Below are 18,213 nucleotides of genomic sequence, written 5' to 3' on the forward strand. Positions count from 1 at the left end.
AAAACAGCATTTAAAAGTACCCTTTTAAAATGAGAAATAGTGCTTGGAAAAGTACTTGAAAGTCCTTGAATTTCATATTGCAATGTATGTGGGAACCCTGTGTATGTAACCACGATCATTGAAGAAAGTGTCTCTTCGTCCTCATCCTGACCTCTAACTCTTGTTGTTTCTTCCCTTTTTAACAGGTTTCCTGGTTTCTCCAAACCTGGCCCAGAGCTCTACCTCTTGTGCAAACAGCCAGTCAAGGGCAAAGACAAGCTGACAATCTATGTACGTTGGCCAGTGTTTAAGATGCAAACGGTTGATTTTGGTATCTGAAAGTTGTCTGATGCTTTATTTATTATGTCCTAATTCCAGACTCTAGATGAGCAGGTTTTACTGCTGGTTATTACTGCAGCATCTCCTCTTTGTTTATTTAGTATGTTTTTTTTTGTTTGTTATTTTGGTGTGTAATACAAATGTAAGTATTTGTATTCTTTCTTGCCAGTTAGAATGCATTCAGAGTGCGACAGTGGCTCAGGAGGTAGAGCGGTCGTCTGGTAATCGGAAGGTTCCCGGTTCTATTCCAGCTCCTCCTGTCGAAGTGTCGTTGAGCAAGACACTTAACCCCTAACTGCTCCCGATGAGCAGGTTGGCACCTTGCATGGTTGCCTCGGTGTGTGAATTTGTGAGTGAAGGTGAATAAGTTGTAAAGTGCTTTGGATAAAAGTGCTATATAAATAGAGTCCATTTACCATAATTATTTTTCTTCAATAGAGGCCTTGCACAGAATGTTGTGTAGTTCTTTCTTCCAACATGGCTGCCTATAATCATTTGTAACCACTTCCGAAAGAAAATGCCTCTGTGCATCGGTAGAGAGCGGGTAGATCATTGGAGACGCACGCCATCACTGTTCCACTGTGACCTGTTTACAAGGTCCAGTAATAAGATGCCAAATTATAAAAAAATAAATTTGATAAATTTCTCATATTTCATGGCAAGGGCTGCACGATTCTTACCAAAATGTGAACCGCGATTTTTCTCTCTAAGAAATTGAGATCACGATTCTCTCACACGATTCTTATTTTTTCCAATAAAATAACTTATTGCACCCTTTCTTAACTCTTTCAGTGCCACTCACGAGATTTCTCGGTTTTTTTTATAGGTGGTTGCGTGCCACTCACGAGATTTCTCGGAATTATTATTCCGAGCCTACCCGAGTATAGCCGAGCTGCGCCGGTGATCACTGTGGAAAAAAGCCCCCCCTGTCGTCTCCCAGATGACATAAGTGATTTTGGAATGGACTCAATGAAAATGAATGGGGAAAAAAATCCGGTACTCCACATTTTCCAGTTCACTGATCCAGCCGGGGTTACTAGAGTTCATTCTGGAGCCTCAGATCCCCGCGGATCATGGAGATCTACAGTGTCGCGTTGGATCCATACACGTATCGATTTTTTCGAATGGTGATCAGGAATTGGAATATACCAGTTGGATACCATCTGATTTCAGGTAAGGACTCTATGTTATCAGTGGTAGGATAATCGGAGTAAGTTTGATGAAGTTATAAGCTGTTTTGTGAAATGTCTTCTTTCGGTTTCACTGTAAAAGTCTGTGAGGAAATCAACGTAGCGATTATCAGTGCGCGGCCGTAATGTGCTTGCGTGCACGTATAATATTGATCATCTAGCGTTTATTTGAAAACGATTCATAAAAAGGCCGACGAATATCAACGTTGTGGAATATTCCACTAAAAGACGATTTTCATAGAATGCTCCAGAATGAGCTGTTTTTTATATCAAAACGGGGGCTTTTCTAACTGCTCTGAAACGGAAACGACGGGATAAAAAAACAATCTGCCTTCACAGCACTGACTGGAAAATAGTCTTTGATAATGCGATGGGCAGATTAGACACATAGCCATAATTTAAAACATAGATTAGGCGATATTAACGTTAACATTGGCGCCGATGGTGGCATTCAAGCGGTAAAACAGAAAACCAGGCGTGGCACTGAAAGAGTTAAACAGACAACATAACATATCAAACTATATCAAAGTGCTTGACTTAAACTTAAACATAACATATGAACGTTATCGACTTAAACTTAAAAGTCTCTTGTAACGTACAAAATAACTCGAGTCAGAATTGTCATCATTTAAAGAAGTAAAGTAAAAAGTAAAAAAAATAATCGTCATAATTAAAAAATGCGATCGCATAGGTCTATGAACCGAGATCGCGATTTATTTTTGATTAATCGTGCAGCCCAACCATTGTTTTGCACATGGCGACCGCTGTGTCTTCCAACATGGAGGACAGATGGGTGTTGTAAAGATCCCGTGCGAGGCCTCATGCAGTGTGCCCAGTGTTCTGAATGAGTCTCCCTGCCTGCAGATGGGGGAGGTGGGTCCTGTGTGGTCCTACCCGGAGGCCCAGCTGGACTGCGTGGTGGCCGACCCAAAGAAAGGCACTAAGATGTACGGTCTGAAGAGCTACATCGAGTACCAAGTCTCCCCCAACGTACGTACCCCCCCCCCCCCCCACAGCCTCCTCTCACTGTACTGCTGTTTAATGTTGTCATCCTAAACAATACTCCTAGATGAACAGAACGCTGTAGAATGATTGATTGATTGAAAACTTTATTAACAGATTGCAGAATGGGTACAACACAGTACGGCTCAATACACACAATTGTTAAGGGGATGCAGACCAGAGAAAGACTTTGATCTTGTTTACATCAGGGTCCCCCATTTTCAATTCATCATGACATTTGACATACAGATGTATATCATGACATTTATGACATACATGACATACAGATAATACAGTACTGTTACATTTATGACATACAAGATATACAAATATACATTACTGTTTAACAGAGATCCTAAAAGAAAATGTATACATTCGAGGGGGAGGAAACCGTACATTAGGAGGGGGTTGGGTGAATCAGTTAAAGGTGTCCAGTGGAGTTCTTCTTGACCACTACATGATGAATTTGGCACTATAGTGAAAAAGGATCCCAGAGAATTGTGTATTACGTGTTCACCCAGCACCCACACAAGCATGACGGGGGGGTGATTATGTAGAGCACAGAGAGGGGGGGGGGGGGGTGATGATGTAGCCTAGAGCACAGAGGGGGGGCGGGTGATGATGTAGACTAGAGCACAGAGAGGGGGGACGTAGAACACAAAGAGTGCACTGGACGGGTGTAAACATGCCTTCAAATCCATTGGTTTATACAAACTCTCAAAATCTAACGAGGTAACTGTCAAATCAAAGGAGGCCGAACTCGTTACACCTTCGCCGAACATCGAAAGGGAAACTTAACACGGATGCGATGTAAACATTGCGAGATCAAAGAAAACAGCTTTTGTGGACATTTATTCAGCTTGTAGACTAGAAAAGTAATAGAAAGATTTGGGTGGAAATGTCAATATAAACAAAAGCGAGCGGTTTACAGGAAGGCTACGTTGGATGCCTTAAAAAAAATATATATATATATATTTTTACTTCTGTTTATTGGCATTTTCAGTTTTCTTTTACAATTGACAGGTTCAAACAGTACTAACATTACATTTATACACGCACATACACGCAATCACATGTAGGAGACACACATACAAAAACACAACTAACATTTGTCTTAACATCATTAGTACAGAGCTGCTCTACCTATTTATTGACGGGTACTACCCAGTTGCTTTAGTTTCCAGTTATAAGGTTCATTGTCTAGCTTCAACGTAGTCAATGAAGGGTTGCCAAGTCTTATGGAATTTCTCAATAGAACCCCTTACGTTGGATGCCTTTTAAGTGTGACTGAATATCTGTAACGTTAAAACGTAATGAACTGTATCAGTATTACATCTTTACCGAACAAGCTTAGTCAAGTCAAGTCAAGTCAAGAGTTTTAATTGTCACGGCATACAGGTATACAATGAAATGCGGGTGGTCTCGCCTGCAACGATGTGCAATACAGTGGTACAACATATAATAAGAATAAAAAAAAAAAAAAAAAAAAAACATTGTGCAGTTAACAGGTAACATGGAGTGACATCTCGGTATCTGTACATAGTTATTTACAGAGCATATGGGACATGCTAGTTAGCTTTGGTAGTGCAATACACTGTTCCTGTTATTCTAATTTAAAGTGTCCTTTCCTTTTGGCCATAAGTGTGCGTGTGTGCGACATGAGTGTGTGCCCGCTCATGTTAAAGTGTTAAGTGGCTGCTCGTGTGTGAGCGTGCACAGCGTGCGTGTCGTGTGTGTGTTCATGTGTGCTTGTGTGTGGATAGTTCAATGTTCTGAGCACTCAATGTTCATTGTTCAGGGCTCTGATGGCCTGGGGGAAGAAGCTGAGCCTAAGCCGCTCTGTCCTAGTAGCTGGGGTTCGCAGGCGTCTGCCTGACCTCAGCAGCTGGAACAGGCTGTTATTGGGGTGGTGAGGGTCTTTCATTATCCTGCAGGCTCTTGATTTGCACCTCTTGTTGTATAGAACCTGCAGGGGGGGTAGTGCAATACCCGTGGTACGCTCGGCTGAGCGCACCACTCTCTGTAGGGCCTTCTTGTCCTGTGCCGTGCTGTTTCCATACCAGGCAGTGATGTTTCCGGTCAGGATGCTCTCTACAGCTCCTGAGTAGAAGGACTGGAGTATCTTCCCCGATACTCTGAACTTCCTTAACTGTCTCAGGTGGTAGAGGCACTGTTTCGCCTTCTTTACTACTGTGTCTATGTGTGTTGACCATGTCAGGTCCTCTGAGATGTAGAAGAGGTAGATGTAGAAGAGGTTGTAGCATTTGTTGTGTATAGTGTTGTTGGGCAACATTTTGCAAAACGCATACTTAAGCTCTAATAAATCTTGTGTTATTGGTTCACAGACCACAAACAGACCTGTCAATCACAGATACAAGCACTTTGATTGGCTGTATGAAAGGCTCCTGGACAAATATGGTTCAGCCATCCCCATCCCTGCGTTACCGGACAAGCAGGTGACAGGTAAGCCACGCCCTCTGACCTTTTCTCTCCACTAGGGCTGCAACTAATGACTATTTTGGTAGTCGACTAATCTGTCGATTATTTTTTCGATTAGTCGACTAATCAAAAAACAATTATATTAAAAAATATATATATATATATATATATATATTTTTTTTTGCACTACCTATCTTTGTGAAAGTGGCTTCTCAGCTCTGGTCCAGCTGAAGACAGAGCAGAGGAACAGATTGGACATTGAGCATGACCTCAGAGTTGCTTTGAGACTCTTGTCAGGACCAAACAACATCCCCAGTTATCCCATTAGTTCCCCCAAACTTACTGTCGGTCTGTTATGTTAAGCTAAGAAGTCTTCAGCTGGCTGGACCAGAGCTGAGAAGCCACTTTCACAAAGATAGGTAGTGCAAAAAAAAAGAAAAAAATTATAATATATATATATATATTTTTTTTTAATGACTAATCGACGCAACAATTCCTCGTCGACGATTTTTTATAATCGACATCGTCGATTATGCCGACTAATCGTTGCAGCCCTACTCACCACCAATGAGGAATGCTCTGCCTGATAACCTAAGAACACACATATTCTAGGGATGCACAAAGACCAATACAGTCCTAAACTTTCATTATCAGCCTATACCAGATATACTAGATATAACGTAGACAAACTATGTTCCGTATGCTTGGCACTGCTTGCCGCATGTCGGAGACCATTCCTCCTCCTACCATCTACACTTTGATTGATATGGAAGAGCAGAGACCTCTATAATGTTAGGCACAGACAGAATCAACCAACAATGTTCCTTACAGACAGAATCAACCAACGATGTTCCCTACAGACAGAATCAACCAACAATGTTCCTTACAGACAGAATCAACCAACGATGTTCCTTACAGACAGAATCAACCAACAATGTTCCACACAGACAGAATCAACCAACGATGTTCCCTACAGACAGAATCAACCAACGATGTTCCCTACAGACGGAATCAACCAACAATGTTCCGTACAGACAGAATCAACCAACGATGTTCCGTACAGACAATCAACCAACAATGTTCCTTACAGACAGAATCAACCAACAATGTTCCTTACAGACAGAATCAACCAACAATGTTCCTTACAGACAGAATCAACCAACAATGTTCCACACAGACAGAATCAACCAACGATGTTCCCTACAGACGGAATCAACCAACAATGTTCCGTACAGACAGAATCAACCAACGATGTTCCGTACAGTACAAAAAATGTATCTCACGCTGTGAAACTATTGTCACAGCCCGGGGGTATGGGGCGTGCTGACAGTGCCAAAAACCCACAACCTGTGCCAAACCCGCAATTTCTCTCTCTTTTCGTCACTTAATTTAAATTATATCAAAACAATACCATGACCAACAGACTGTGCCTCCCAATGTCCCGCTCACCACAAGCCCACGAAATACCACCGATGGTCAGTTGACTTCACAGTTCTCTCGTCTTTTCCTCTTTCGCCTTCTCTCGCTACTCCAATACTCCAACTCCTTACTCCGCTCTATCCTAGTGTTAATGTAGTCTGTGGGACTGGGTGTGTGCACGTGAGATGTGTGTCAACTAATTATGCGCAGGTGTATCTTATCGGTACTAATCAGCTAGTATGTGTGTCGGGAGTGTGTGCATGTGAGATGTGTGTGACTAATGCTGCGCAGGTGTATTCTATCAGTACTAATCAGCTACCTAATTGACTCTACTCCCCGTTCGGCCGTCCTGCCTTTAGACCCCCGTCCGCGGTGGTGTCTCGCCAGCCGGGATGTCCTCCACTGGGAGTGACGTGCAGCCTGTGCCTCGGGCTGCTACATCCCCGCCCCAGTGGCGCGCCGCGGCGGTCGCCACACTATATATATATATGTTTTTAAATCAATCCAAAACGTTTGTATTTCTCATGAACCTTAATTTATTTACACATTTTTGGATGACAAGCAAACGGCGTATCATCTTGATATTTCAAAGATCTCCCGTTTCAAAAGCTGATATTTTTAACAAATTATGACCACTTAATAATAGTGGTTTCATACACACACACACACACACGGCACACAAGACTTCCGCTGTGGTCTCACTCTCTGCTGTCACCTTTTGGAACATGGGCGTACCTCTCAAACCCCTTCAAATCTTCATGAGACAAGTACCTTGAGTGTCTTTTCCTCCTCCTAGTATTGGGAAATTACTCAGATACCTGTTGTAGCCTGGTATCGGTATATTAGTGTTGTATTAGTGCATTCCTAGTTAAATATCTATCTCTTTTTCTCTCTCCCCCCTCTGTCCATATCATAACATATCCTCTGTCTTCCTCCTCTCCTCTCATCCCTCCCTCTCATCCCTCCTCTCCTCTCATCCCTCCCTCCCTCCCTCCCTCCCTCCTCTCCTCTCATCCCTCCCTCCCCCCCTCCCTCTCACCCCTTCCCTCCTCTCATCCCTCTCTCCCTCCCTCCCTCCCTCCCTCCCTCCCTCTCTCCCTCTCATCCCTCCCTCCCCCCTTCCTGTCCTCCCTCCCTCTCATCCCTCCCTCCTCTCATTCCTCCCTCCCTCTCCTCTCCCTCCCTCCCTCTCATCCCTCCCTCCTCTCCTCTCCCTCCCTCCTCTCATCTCTCCCTCCCTCCCTCCCTCTCATCCCTCCCTCCCTCTCATCTCTCCCTCCCTCCCTCCCTCCCTCTCATCCATCCCTCCCTCTCATCCCTCCCTCTCCTCTCATCCCTCCCTCCCTCCCTCCCCCTCATCCCTCCCTTCCTCTCTCCCTCCCTCCCTCCCTCCCTCCCTCCCCCTCTCAGGGCGTTTTGAGGAGGAGTTCATTAAGATGCGTATGGAGCGCCTGCAGGGCTGGATGACCAGGATGTGCCGGCATCCGGTCATCTCCTACAGCGATGTCTTCCAGCTGTTCCTCAGCTACAAGGACGAGAAGGTAGAGTCACAGAGCAGCTGTTCCTCAGCTACAAGGACGAGAAGGTAGAGTCACAGAGCAGCTGTTCCTCAGCTACAAGGACGAGAAGGTAGAGTCACAGAGCAGCTGTTCCTCAGCTACAAGGACGAGAAGGTAGAGTCACAGAGCAGCTGTTCCTCAGCTACAAGGACGAGAAGGTAGAGTCACAGAGCAGCTGTTCCTCAGCTACAAGGACGAGAAGGTAGAGTCACAGAGCAGCTGTTCCTCAGCTACAAGGACGAGACGGTAGAGTCACAGAGCAGCTGTTCCTCAGCTACAAGGACGAGAAGGTAGAGTCACAGAGCAGCTGTTCCTCAGCTACAAGGACGAGAAGGTAGAGTCACAGAGCAGCTGTTCCTCAGCTACAAGGACGAGAAGGTAGAGTCACAGAGCAGCTGTTCCTCAGCTACAAGGACGAGAAGGTAGAGTCACAGAGCAGCTGTTCCTCAGCTACAAGGACGAGACGGTAGAGTCACAGAGCAGCTGTTCCTCAGCTACAAGGACGAGAAGGTAGAGTCACAGAGCAGCTGTTCCTCAGCTACAAGGACGAGAAGGTAGAGTCACAGAGCAGCTGTTCCTCAGCTACAAGGACGAGAAGGTAGAGTCACAGAGCAGCTGTTCCTCAGCTACAAGGACGAGAAGGTAGAGTCACAGAGCAGCTGTTCCTCAGCTACAAGGACGAGAAGGTAGAGTCACAGAGCAGCTGTTCCTCAGCTACAAGGACGAGAAGGTAGAGTCACAGAGCAGCTGTTCCTCAGCTACAAGGACGAGAAGGTAGAGTTACAGAGCAGCTGTTCCTCAGCTACAAGGACGAGAAGGTAGAGTCACAGAGCAGCTGTTCCTCAGCTACAAGGACGAGAAGGTAGAGTCACAGAGCAGCTGTTCCTCAGCTACAAGGACGAGAAGGTAGAGTCACAGAGCAGCTGTTCCTCAGCTACAAGGACGAGAAGGTAGAGTCACAGAGCAGCTGTTCCTCAGCTACAAGGACGAGAAGGTAGAGTCACAGAGCAGCTGTTCCTCAGCTACAAGGACGAGACGGTAGAGTCACAGAGCAGCTGTTCCTCAGCTACAAGGACGAGAAGGTAGAGTCACAGAGCAGCTGTTCCTCAGCTACAAGGACGAGACGGTAGAGTCACAGAGCAGCTGTTCCTCAGCTACAAGGACGAGAAGGTAGAGTCACAGAGCAGCTGTTCCTCAGCTACAAGGACCAGAAGGTAGAGTCACAGAGCAGCTGTTCCTCAGCTACAAGGACGAGGAGGTAGAGTCACAGAGCAGCTGTTCCTCAGCTACAAGGACGAGAAGGTAGAGTCACAGAGCAGCTGTTCCTCAGCTACAAGGACGAGAAGGTAGAGTCACAGAGCAGCTGTTCCTCAGCTACAAGGACGAGAAGGTAGAGTCACAGAGCAGCTGTTCCTCAGCTACAAGGACGAGAAGGTAGAGTCACAGAGCAGCTGTTCCTCAGCTACAAGGACGAGAAGGTAGAGTCACAGAGCAGCTGTTCCTCAGCTACAAGGACGAGAAGGTAGAGTCACAGAGCAGCTGTTCCTCAGCTACAAGGACGAGAAGGTAGAGTCACAGAGCAGCTGTTCCTCAGCTACAAGGACGAGAAGGTAGAGTCACAGAGCAGCTGTTCCTCAGCTACAAGGACGAGAAGGTAGAGTCACAGAGCAGCTGTTCCTCAGCTACAAGGACGAGACGGTAGAGTCACAGAGCAGCTGTTCCTCAGCTACAAGGACGAGACGGTAGAGTCACAGAGCAGCTGTTCCTCAGCTACAAGGACGAGAAGGTAGAGTCACAGAGCAGCTGTTCCTCAGCTACAAGGACGAGAAGGTAGAGTCACAGAGCAGCTGTTCCTCAGCTACAAGGACGAGAAGGTAGAGTCACAGAGCAGCTGTTCCTCAGCTACAAGGACGAGAAGGTAGAGTTACAGAGCAGCTGTTCCTCAGCTACAAGGACGAGAAGGTAGAGTCACAGAGCAGCTGTTCCTCAGCTACAAGGACGAGAAGGTAGAGTCACAGAGCAGCTGTTCCTCAGCTACAAGGACGAGAAGGTAGAGTCACAGAGCAGCTGTTCCTCGGCTACAAGGACGAGAAGGTAGAGTCACAGAGCAGCGCTTCCACCGCTTCCTCGCGTCGGCTCTCCGTGTTTTGTCAACACAGTGTTTCCCACCAGGTTCTTAGCTTTATCTGTGGTGGGTAGAGAAGAATCAGGTTTATCTGTGGTGGGTAGGAGAAGAATTGGGTTTAACTGTGGTGGGTAGGAGAAGAATTGGGTTTAACTGTGGTGGGTAGAGAAGAATCAGGTTTATCTGTGGTGGGTAGGAGAAGAATCAGGTTTATCTGTGGTGGGTAGGAGAAGAATCAGGTTTATCTGTGGTGGGTAGGAGAAGAATCGGGTTTATCTGTGGTGGGTAGGAGAAGAATCAGGTTTATCTGTGGTGGGTAGGAGAAGAATCAGGTAAGATACATATAATCACAGCGGTGGGAATTACTTGCAACACAGGAAGCGCTGTTAATATGTTTGTTTAGGAATTTTTTGGGTGGGCGTTTCTGACATTCCCCTCGATGGTGCTGGTTATAGGGGCTTCAATCAGGCTTGATGGTGCTGGTTCTAGGGGGCTTCAATCAGGCTTGATGGTGCTGTTTATAGGGGCTTCAATCAGGCTTGATGGTGCTGGTTATAGGGGCTTCAATCAGGCTTGATGGTGCTGGTTCTAGGGGGCTTCAATCAGGCTTGATGGTGCTGGTTATAGGGGCTTCAATCAGGCTTGATGGTGCTGGTTATAGGGGCTTCAATCAGGCTTGATGGTGCTGGTTCTAGGGGGCTTCAATCAGGCTTGATGGTGCTGGTTATAGGGGCTTCAATCAGGCTTGATGGTGCTGGTTATAGGGGCTTCAATCAGGCTTGATGGTGCTGGTTATAGGGGCTTCAATCAGGCTTGATGGTGCTGGTTCTAGGGGGCTTCAATCAGGCTTGATGGTGCTGGTTCTAGGGGCTTCAATCAGGCTTGATGGTGCTGGTTATAGGGGCTTCAATCAGGCTTGATGGTTCTGGTTCCTTGATGGTGCTGGTTCCTTGATGGTTCTGATTCCTTGATGGTTCTGGTTCCTTGATGGTTCTGGTTCCTTGATGGTGCTGGTTCCTTGATGGTTCTGGTTCCTTGATGGTGCTGGTTCCTTGATGGTTCTGATTCCTTGATGGTTCTGGTTCCTTGATGGTTCTGGTTCCTTGATGGTGCTGGTTCCTTGATGGTGCTGGTTCCTTGATGGTGCTGGTTCCTTGATGGTTCTGGTTCCTTGATGGTGCTGGTTCCTTGATGGTGCTGGTTCCAGGCTAGATGGTACTGGTTCCAGGCTAGATGGTACTGGTTCCAGGCTAGATGGTACTGGTTCCAGGCTAGATGGTACTGGTTCCAGGCTAGATGGTACTGGTTCCAGGGCCTTCGATCAGGCTTGTTACCTAAGCGTGCTTCTGTGCACTAAGCAATACAAGTATGCCCTTCGTTCTCAAGCTGCTCTAAAACTGGATGTTCCCTATATATGAGAACTGAATTGGGAAAAATGGCTTTTAAATATGCTGCTCCTTCATCCTGGAACAAGATACAGGAGGGCTAAAATTACCAGGACTGGTCACCCTCGGAGAACTTAAGCCATTTTAAAATCCTACGAATTCAGTTCCCTCGGACAGTGCAACTATGTTTGATAACTTGCTGTAAATGTTTTATCTGTATTAAAACAAATTTTATTATGTTTTTGGTAGATTTTTTTTGTCTTTCCCCGGGCAGTCCAGCAGAGAGAGAGAGAGGAAGTATGGGAGATAGAGGGGGAAGACATTCGGCAAAGGTCGCCGGGTCCGGGAGTCCAACCCGTGACGGCCGCGTTGCAGCGCTGTACGTGGAGCGCCACCCTAGCGCCCCGTTTTATCTGTATTTTATTGTGATGTTCTTTTTTTATGTTGAAACTTTCTGCTGCCTTGCTTGGCCAGATCGCTCTTGAAAAAGAGATTTTAATCTCAATTATGCTATATCTGGTTAAATAAAGGATTTGATTGATTGATTGATTGATTGGTTCCAGGGGGCAGCGAATACCATTGTTGTCAAAAGATGTAATTTGGTCGACTGAGTTTCCCTTCAGCAGACTAGAGACATCTGCAGGACGGGAGGCATGCGAGAAATAACGTTTAGCAAAGATCTTCACACATCCACTGGAAAAAAAAGGTTATAGATTGAAAGTTTGATGTCAGGATTTTAAGAATCGATCTGGTGATGAAATGCCATGACATTTCATGAAATTAAATGATATAATGTAAAATATATATACATTTTCCCCCTAAAGTGGCTACCACTGTAGATTGCATTGTTTGTTGCGTTACTTCTTCTATGTGGTTTGGGTATTTTTCTCTGGCGTGACAGAAGGGTTAGGTAACACCTCGAGTGACATGATGTTGATGATGCTCAACGACAATGACTCTATGTAACAAACCATCATCTACACTCACAGCACACACATCCACACGTACACACTCACTTTAAATAAACACTCACCTTAACATCCACTTTACTCACTTTAGACACTTTAACACACTTTATATTGATTGGTAAAGAGATTTGCACTACAATTCATACCGCATTGCACCTTACCCTAAGTTGTACCTCATCCCATTTCTGCTTTGTATTGTATACTGTATTGTACTGTAACTCACTCAAGTATTCTGTATTTTACTATTACAACTAACAAAGAAACTTGAAACTTGAAACTATGCAGGACTGGAAGACGGGGAAGAGAAAAGCGGAGAAAGACGAGCAGGTGGGCGTGATGATCTTCTCGTCTATAGAGTCTGAAGGACCCGACCTGGACGCCATAGAAGTGTGAGTCATGATGTCACTCTGGTCTCTAGATTACTGTTAATATGCAATAATAATAACAAATAATAAAAAAAAAAATATATATTATCCCTGGGAGAAATTGTGTAAATGATAAAAAAAAATATTTTGATAAAATAGTTTTGAAACTGCGGGCGGCTACGTGGCGTAGTGGGCAAGGCGCTCGCCACGAATGCAGAGACGCTGGGCTTGCCTGTTCGAGCCCAGCGCTCCACATTGCTTTCAGTTTAGCTGGTCGTCCGTACTAATACACAATTGGCCGTATTAGGGGGTGGGAAACTGATGGGTGGGGATCGGGCGTTGTGGACAGCGACTCCTACAGGTCGGTTGGTGCGCCTGCGCAGTAGAATCAGGAAGTGTCGGGGGCAGCGTGAGCCTCCCACGCGTTACTCCTCGCCACTGAGTGATCGAGCTGCGCAGGTGAAAAGATGCGACTGCTGTTACCTCAAGTACCGGAGGGGACTTGTGCTATGTATGACTTAGTCCACATTGCAGCCGGCTTGTGGGAGGCAAGAAACAGCGTTCGTGACAGGGGAGGGTTGAATTGGATGATACGAAATTGGGATGGGAGAAAATATAGAAAAATGGGAGAAAAAGTGGATAAAAAAAAAAAAAAGTTTTGAAACTGTGTGCGTGCGCCCCCCAGGGAACAGAAGTTTGAGCAATTCAGTAGGTTCACTAAATCCATGGATGATGGAGTGAAGGAGATCCTCACCGTGGGCCAAGAGCACTGGAAAAGGTGCATAGGACGTAAGTACACACTACAGTACTAAGACACTGTTTAACTGCAGCCAAGGCTGTATACTCTAATCACAGCTTTGTACTGTAATTACTATTTATGACAAAAGTATGACTCGTAATGGCGGGGCACTATTTTGTCAATTAAATAAAATTCATTCACCCTTCATTGTGTGTGGTGTGTCTGTCTCTCTCTCTCTCTCTACAGCTTTGCCCAAAGAGTACCAGAGAATTGGCAAAGCTTTCCAAAACCTCTCCTCGGTCTTCACCAGCAGTGGATATCAAGGTACTACAGTGGATTCACATGTACTCTGCTTAGGGCGCTAAATGGTGCTTTTGCTAGACTTTTTTGCATATATTTTACACTCACTTCACTCATACAGAGTTAAAGTAGGTACTATCTGTGCATATTTAGTGGGTAAACAAAGATAGTGGGATTTTCACTCTTATGTCGGAATCATAATACTCTGTATGATAGAATGTACAATAGTGCTGTATATACACCACATATATACATTTATATATTTATATTTACCACATATATATAGCCATATCTCTCTTAATATACCTGCATATAATCATTCTATATACTTACTTATACACCTGCATATAACCAATATAACTGTATGATTATTATTGATGTACTATATGATTTTTTTTTTATCCACTTTTTCTAATTATTTTTCTATTTTTCTCCCATCCCAATTTCGCCTCGCCAATTCTCCCTTCAATTCTCCCCTCCCCTGTCTCGAACGTTGCTAGACTATGCCTCCCACTGGTCGGCTGCAGTGAGGACCAAGCCTTGCATTACGTGTCCCCTCCGGTACACGAGGAGGCAGCTGTCGCATCTTTTCACCTGTACAGCACAATCTCTCAGTGGCGAGGAGTAACGCGTGGGAGGCTCACGCTGCCCCCGATGCTTCCTGATTCTGCTGTACAGGCGCACAAACCGACCTGTAGGAGTCTCTGTCCACAACGTCCAATCCCCACCCACCAGCTTTCCCACCCTCTAACACTGCCAATTGTGTTAGTATGAACGACCACCCAAGCTGGTAGCAACGCCGAGAGCTGGGCTCGAACCCAGCATCTCCTGCATTAGTGGCGAGCGCCTTGCCCACTGCGCCACTTAGCCGCCCTATGATGTACATTATTAACACTTTGAGCACCACGCCTGGTTTTCCTTTTTACCGGCTGAATGCCACCATCGGCGCCAATGTTAACGTTAATATCGCCTAATCTATGTTTTAAATTATGGCTATGTGTCTAATCTGCCCATCGCATTATCAAAGACTATTTTCCAGTCAGTGCTGTCAAGGCAGATTGTTTTTTTATCGCGTCGTTTCCATTTCAGAGCAGTTAGAAAAGCCCCCGTTTTGATATAAAAAACAGCTCATTCTGGAGCATTCTATGAAAATCGTCTTTTAGTGGAATATTCCACAACGTTGATATTCGTCTGCCTTTTTATGAATCGTTTTCAAATAAACGCTAGATGATCAATATTATACGTGCACGCAAGCACATTACGGCCGCGCACGGATAATCGCCTCGTTGATTTCCTCTCTGACTTTTACAGTGAAACCGAAAGAAGACATTTCGCAAAACAGCCTATATCTTCATCAAACTTACTCTGATTATCCTAACACTGATAACATAGAGTCCTTACCTGACATCAGATGGTATCCAACTGGTATATTCCAATTCCTGATCACCATTCGAAAAAAATCGATACGTGTATGGATCCAACGCGATACTGTAGAACTCCATGATCAGCGGGGATCTGAGGCTCCAGAATGAACTGTGGTAACCCCGGCTGGATCAGTGAACTGGAAAATGTGGAGTACCGGATTTTTTTCCCCATTCATTTTCATTGAGTCCATTCCAAAATCACTTATGTCATCTGGGAGACGACAGGGGGCGCTTTTTTCCACAGTGATCGCCGGCGCCGCTCGGCTATACTCGGGTAGGCTCGGGTGATGCAATCATTTTTCAGATCGCAAAAAAAAAAAAATCCGAGAAATCTCGTGAGTGGCATTCAACGTCACTATTAAAAACCAGAGATATCTCGTGAGTGGCACTCAAAGTGTTAATAATGCTGTATATATATATTTATTCTTATCATATATAAATCTATCCACATCTGTCTGTACATACCTGCATATAATCTTACAATTATATACTATATCTATATCTCTACATATCAATTACCTACTCTTAATATTTACGCTGCTGGCCAGTATGACTTACTGCCATAGTGTCTTTATACCTGTATCACTGTACATATTAATACTACAACTCTGTACATCTGATTAGCACTATTACTCAGTAGTACTCATTTATATATTTTACACCCAGTTTAATCACCTGTACATGGTATATTACTATTGCTCTTCACTGTTACATTTGCACTCTGGTTGGATGACAAACTTATTTTTGTTGTACTGTACTTATACTGTATAATGACAATACATTTGAATCTAATCTAATTAGACATTTAGACATTTAGACATTTAGTCATTTAGCTGACGCTTTTATCCAAAGCGACTTACAAGTTCTGTGCGACAAGACAGCAAGAAGGGTATAACTCTATCAGCTGAGCAACAATGTTCATCAAAGTGTTGCGTGTTACAGTGTAGGTTAGTTTATTATTATATATTTATATAATATATATATTATATATATATAATTATATATATATAATTAAATATAAACCCCAATATTGACATTGTTGGGTGTGTTTGCACATACAGTAATATAAACTAGTAATTACAGTAATTGCTTGTATTCTGACTGCTGCTATCACCACACTGTCACCCTTCCCCCGAACTATGAATCACTAAAGACACTTTTTACCTGCTGCTGTGACCCACTGTCACCGCCATTCATATTGTAGACACTGAATCAGAAACGTGCAATGTAACTCACTGTGCCTTGTATATATTATATTTATCTATTTTTACCTTATTTTTTAGTACTCGTATTTAAATATGTTTTGTATTGTGTGATTTTGTGTGAACGGCGGACTAGCAAAGTAAGGTTTTCATTGTACGGCAAACGGGTCTGTTTAACTGTGCACATGACAATAAACAATCTTGAATCTATTCGCCACATAATGCCACCATCTTGTGAACCTGTCACCTGCAGGAGAGGCCACCCTGACCGACGCCATGACCGCAGCGGGGAAAACCTACGAGGAGATCGCTCTGATGGTGGCCGAGCAGGTACACACACACACAGGCACACACACACACACGCACACACGCATAGGGGCGACAGTGGCTCAGGAGGTAGAGCAGTCGTCTGGTAATCCGGAGGTTCCCGGTTAGATTCCCGCTCCTCCCGCGGGCAGCGTGTCGAAGTGTCCTTGAGCAAGATACTTAACCCCTAATTGCTCCCGATGAGCAGGTTGGCACCTAGCATGGTCGCCTCCGCCGTCGGTGTGTGAATGTGTGAGTGAATGGGTCAAATGTGAGGAACAAATTGTAAAGCCCTTTGGATAAAAGCGCTATATAAAAATGCAGCCATTTACCATTTACACACACACACCCAAATGTTTCAACTGGGATAATGACAGCAAAATGACTGGGATATGGGAACTGGGAACAGAAAGTCTCGCAGGAGAATATGGCTTTTCTGACGGCTGTTGAAGACGGTAAATGAAGAGTCCAGGCTTAGACGCAACATTTATCAGGTGGTATTAAAAAAAAAAATCTCTACAACTGAAATTAAGAAAATGTGTTTATAATTTGGCAATTTACAAAGGTTATTTCAATAAAGAGACGTTACCCCCCCCCCCCCCCCCCCTGTCATGTGACGGCAATATGCACTCCGCTTACTAAGCAGCTGATTCCCTGATGTATATTCCAGACACATCGTAGAGGTGAAACCTGTAGTTTCTACAAGTGTAAAATATATCTTAAGTCACCTCAACAACAACGACAATGAGGAGGGAGCGGAAGACTAACATCCTTTTCCCTGCCGTGTCACTTCCTGTTGCTTCAGAAGGCTTCTTCAGGTCTATTTCAGGTCTCTCTGTGTTGGCATTCGTCTCGCTCTCTCCGGTCCTCCCTCGCTCGCCCCTGTGGGTTTACATTGTGATGTCACATCCTGTACACATCAACAACATTTCCGTAACACTTTCCTCCCCGTTTCAGAGTTGTTTACATCCTAGTCATGACCCTGAATCGATGCCTGTAATTTAGCATCCTGCTAGCGAAGCGTGTGTTATCTTAAAGGATAGAGAGGTCACGGTGACTCAAGACTATTTACAGTGTCAACTCTTGACACAAAGCAGAACATAGCATTATGCCCCAAAATCCCACCTATGGTTTGTACAAGTTTGTACGAAATCAACTACTTTTGCCCAAAGTAAACTCCAAACATTGGGCCTCATGTGTGAACATTCTCTTTAATTTCTCTTTGTTTTTAGCTGCGGTTAGCAGCTCTATAACTTGCTCTGTTTGTTGGTTGGTTGGCTGGTTGGTTGGTCATTCCACAAAAGTGTCTGCACCCTCTAGTGGCCACTTGCGTGTGTGTACACGGTCACAGCTATTGCAGAGTGACGCTTCTCTCTGGAGAAAAGTCTGTATGAGAAATCAACATTGGATTCATGAAGCTTTCTTAACCCCCCCCCCCCTTAGGCACTTACCAATGCCAGCTGTAATTTAAT

At 44.7% G+C, this 18,213-nt stretch overlaps 1 protein-coding gene across 2 annotated transcripts in view; it reads left to right on the forward strand.

Moving 5' to 3' along the window:
- Nucleotides 1-18,213, forward strand: part of snx9b (sorting nexin 9b) — a 64,550-nt gene that overhangs the window by 32,633 nt on the left and 13,704 nt on the right. For both annotated transcript variants that reach the window (XM_084330087.1, XM_084330088.1), the window contains 8 exons: nucleotides 186-270; nucleotides 2,373-2,498; nucleotides 4,856-4,973; nucleotides 7,779-7,909; nucleotides 12,691-12,794; nucleotides 13,456-13,559; nucleotides 13,756-13,833; nucleotides 16,689-16,765. In XM_084330087.1, the coding sequence (XP_084186213.1) occupies nucleotides 186-270; nucleotides 2,373-2,498; nucleotides 4,856-4,973; nucleotides 7,779-7,909; nucleotides 12,691-12,794; nucleotides 13,456-13,559; nucleotides 13,756-13,833; nucleotides 16,689-16,765 (823 nt within the window). The remainder of the gene's footprint in view (nucleotides 1-185; nucleotides 271-2,372; nucleotides 2,499-4,855; nucleotides 4,974-7,778; nucleotides 7,910-12,690; nucleotides 12,795-13,455; nucleotides 13,560-13,755; nucleotides 13,834-16,688; nucleotides 16,766-18,213) is intronic.

This window comes from Notolepis coatsorum (assembly GCF_963971535.1).
Source record: "Notolepis coatsorum genome assembly, chromosome: 15".
Classification (NCBI taxonomy): domain Eukaryota; kingdom Metazoa; phylum Chordata; class Actinopteri; order Aulopiformes; family Paralepididae; genus Notolepis; species Notolepis coatsorum.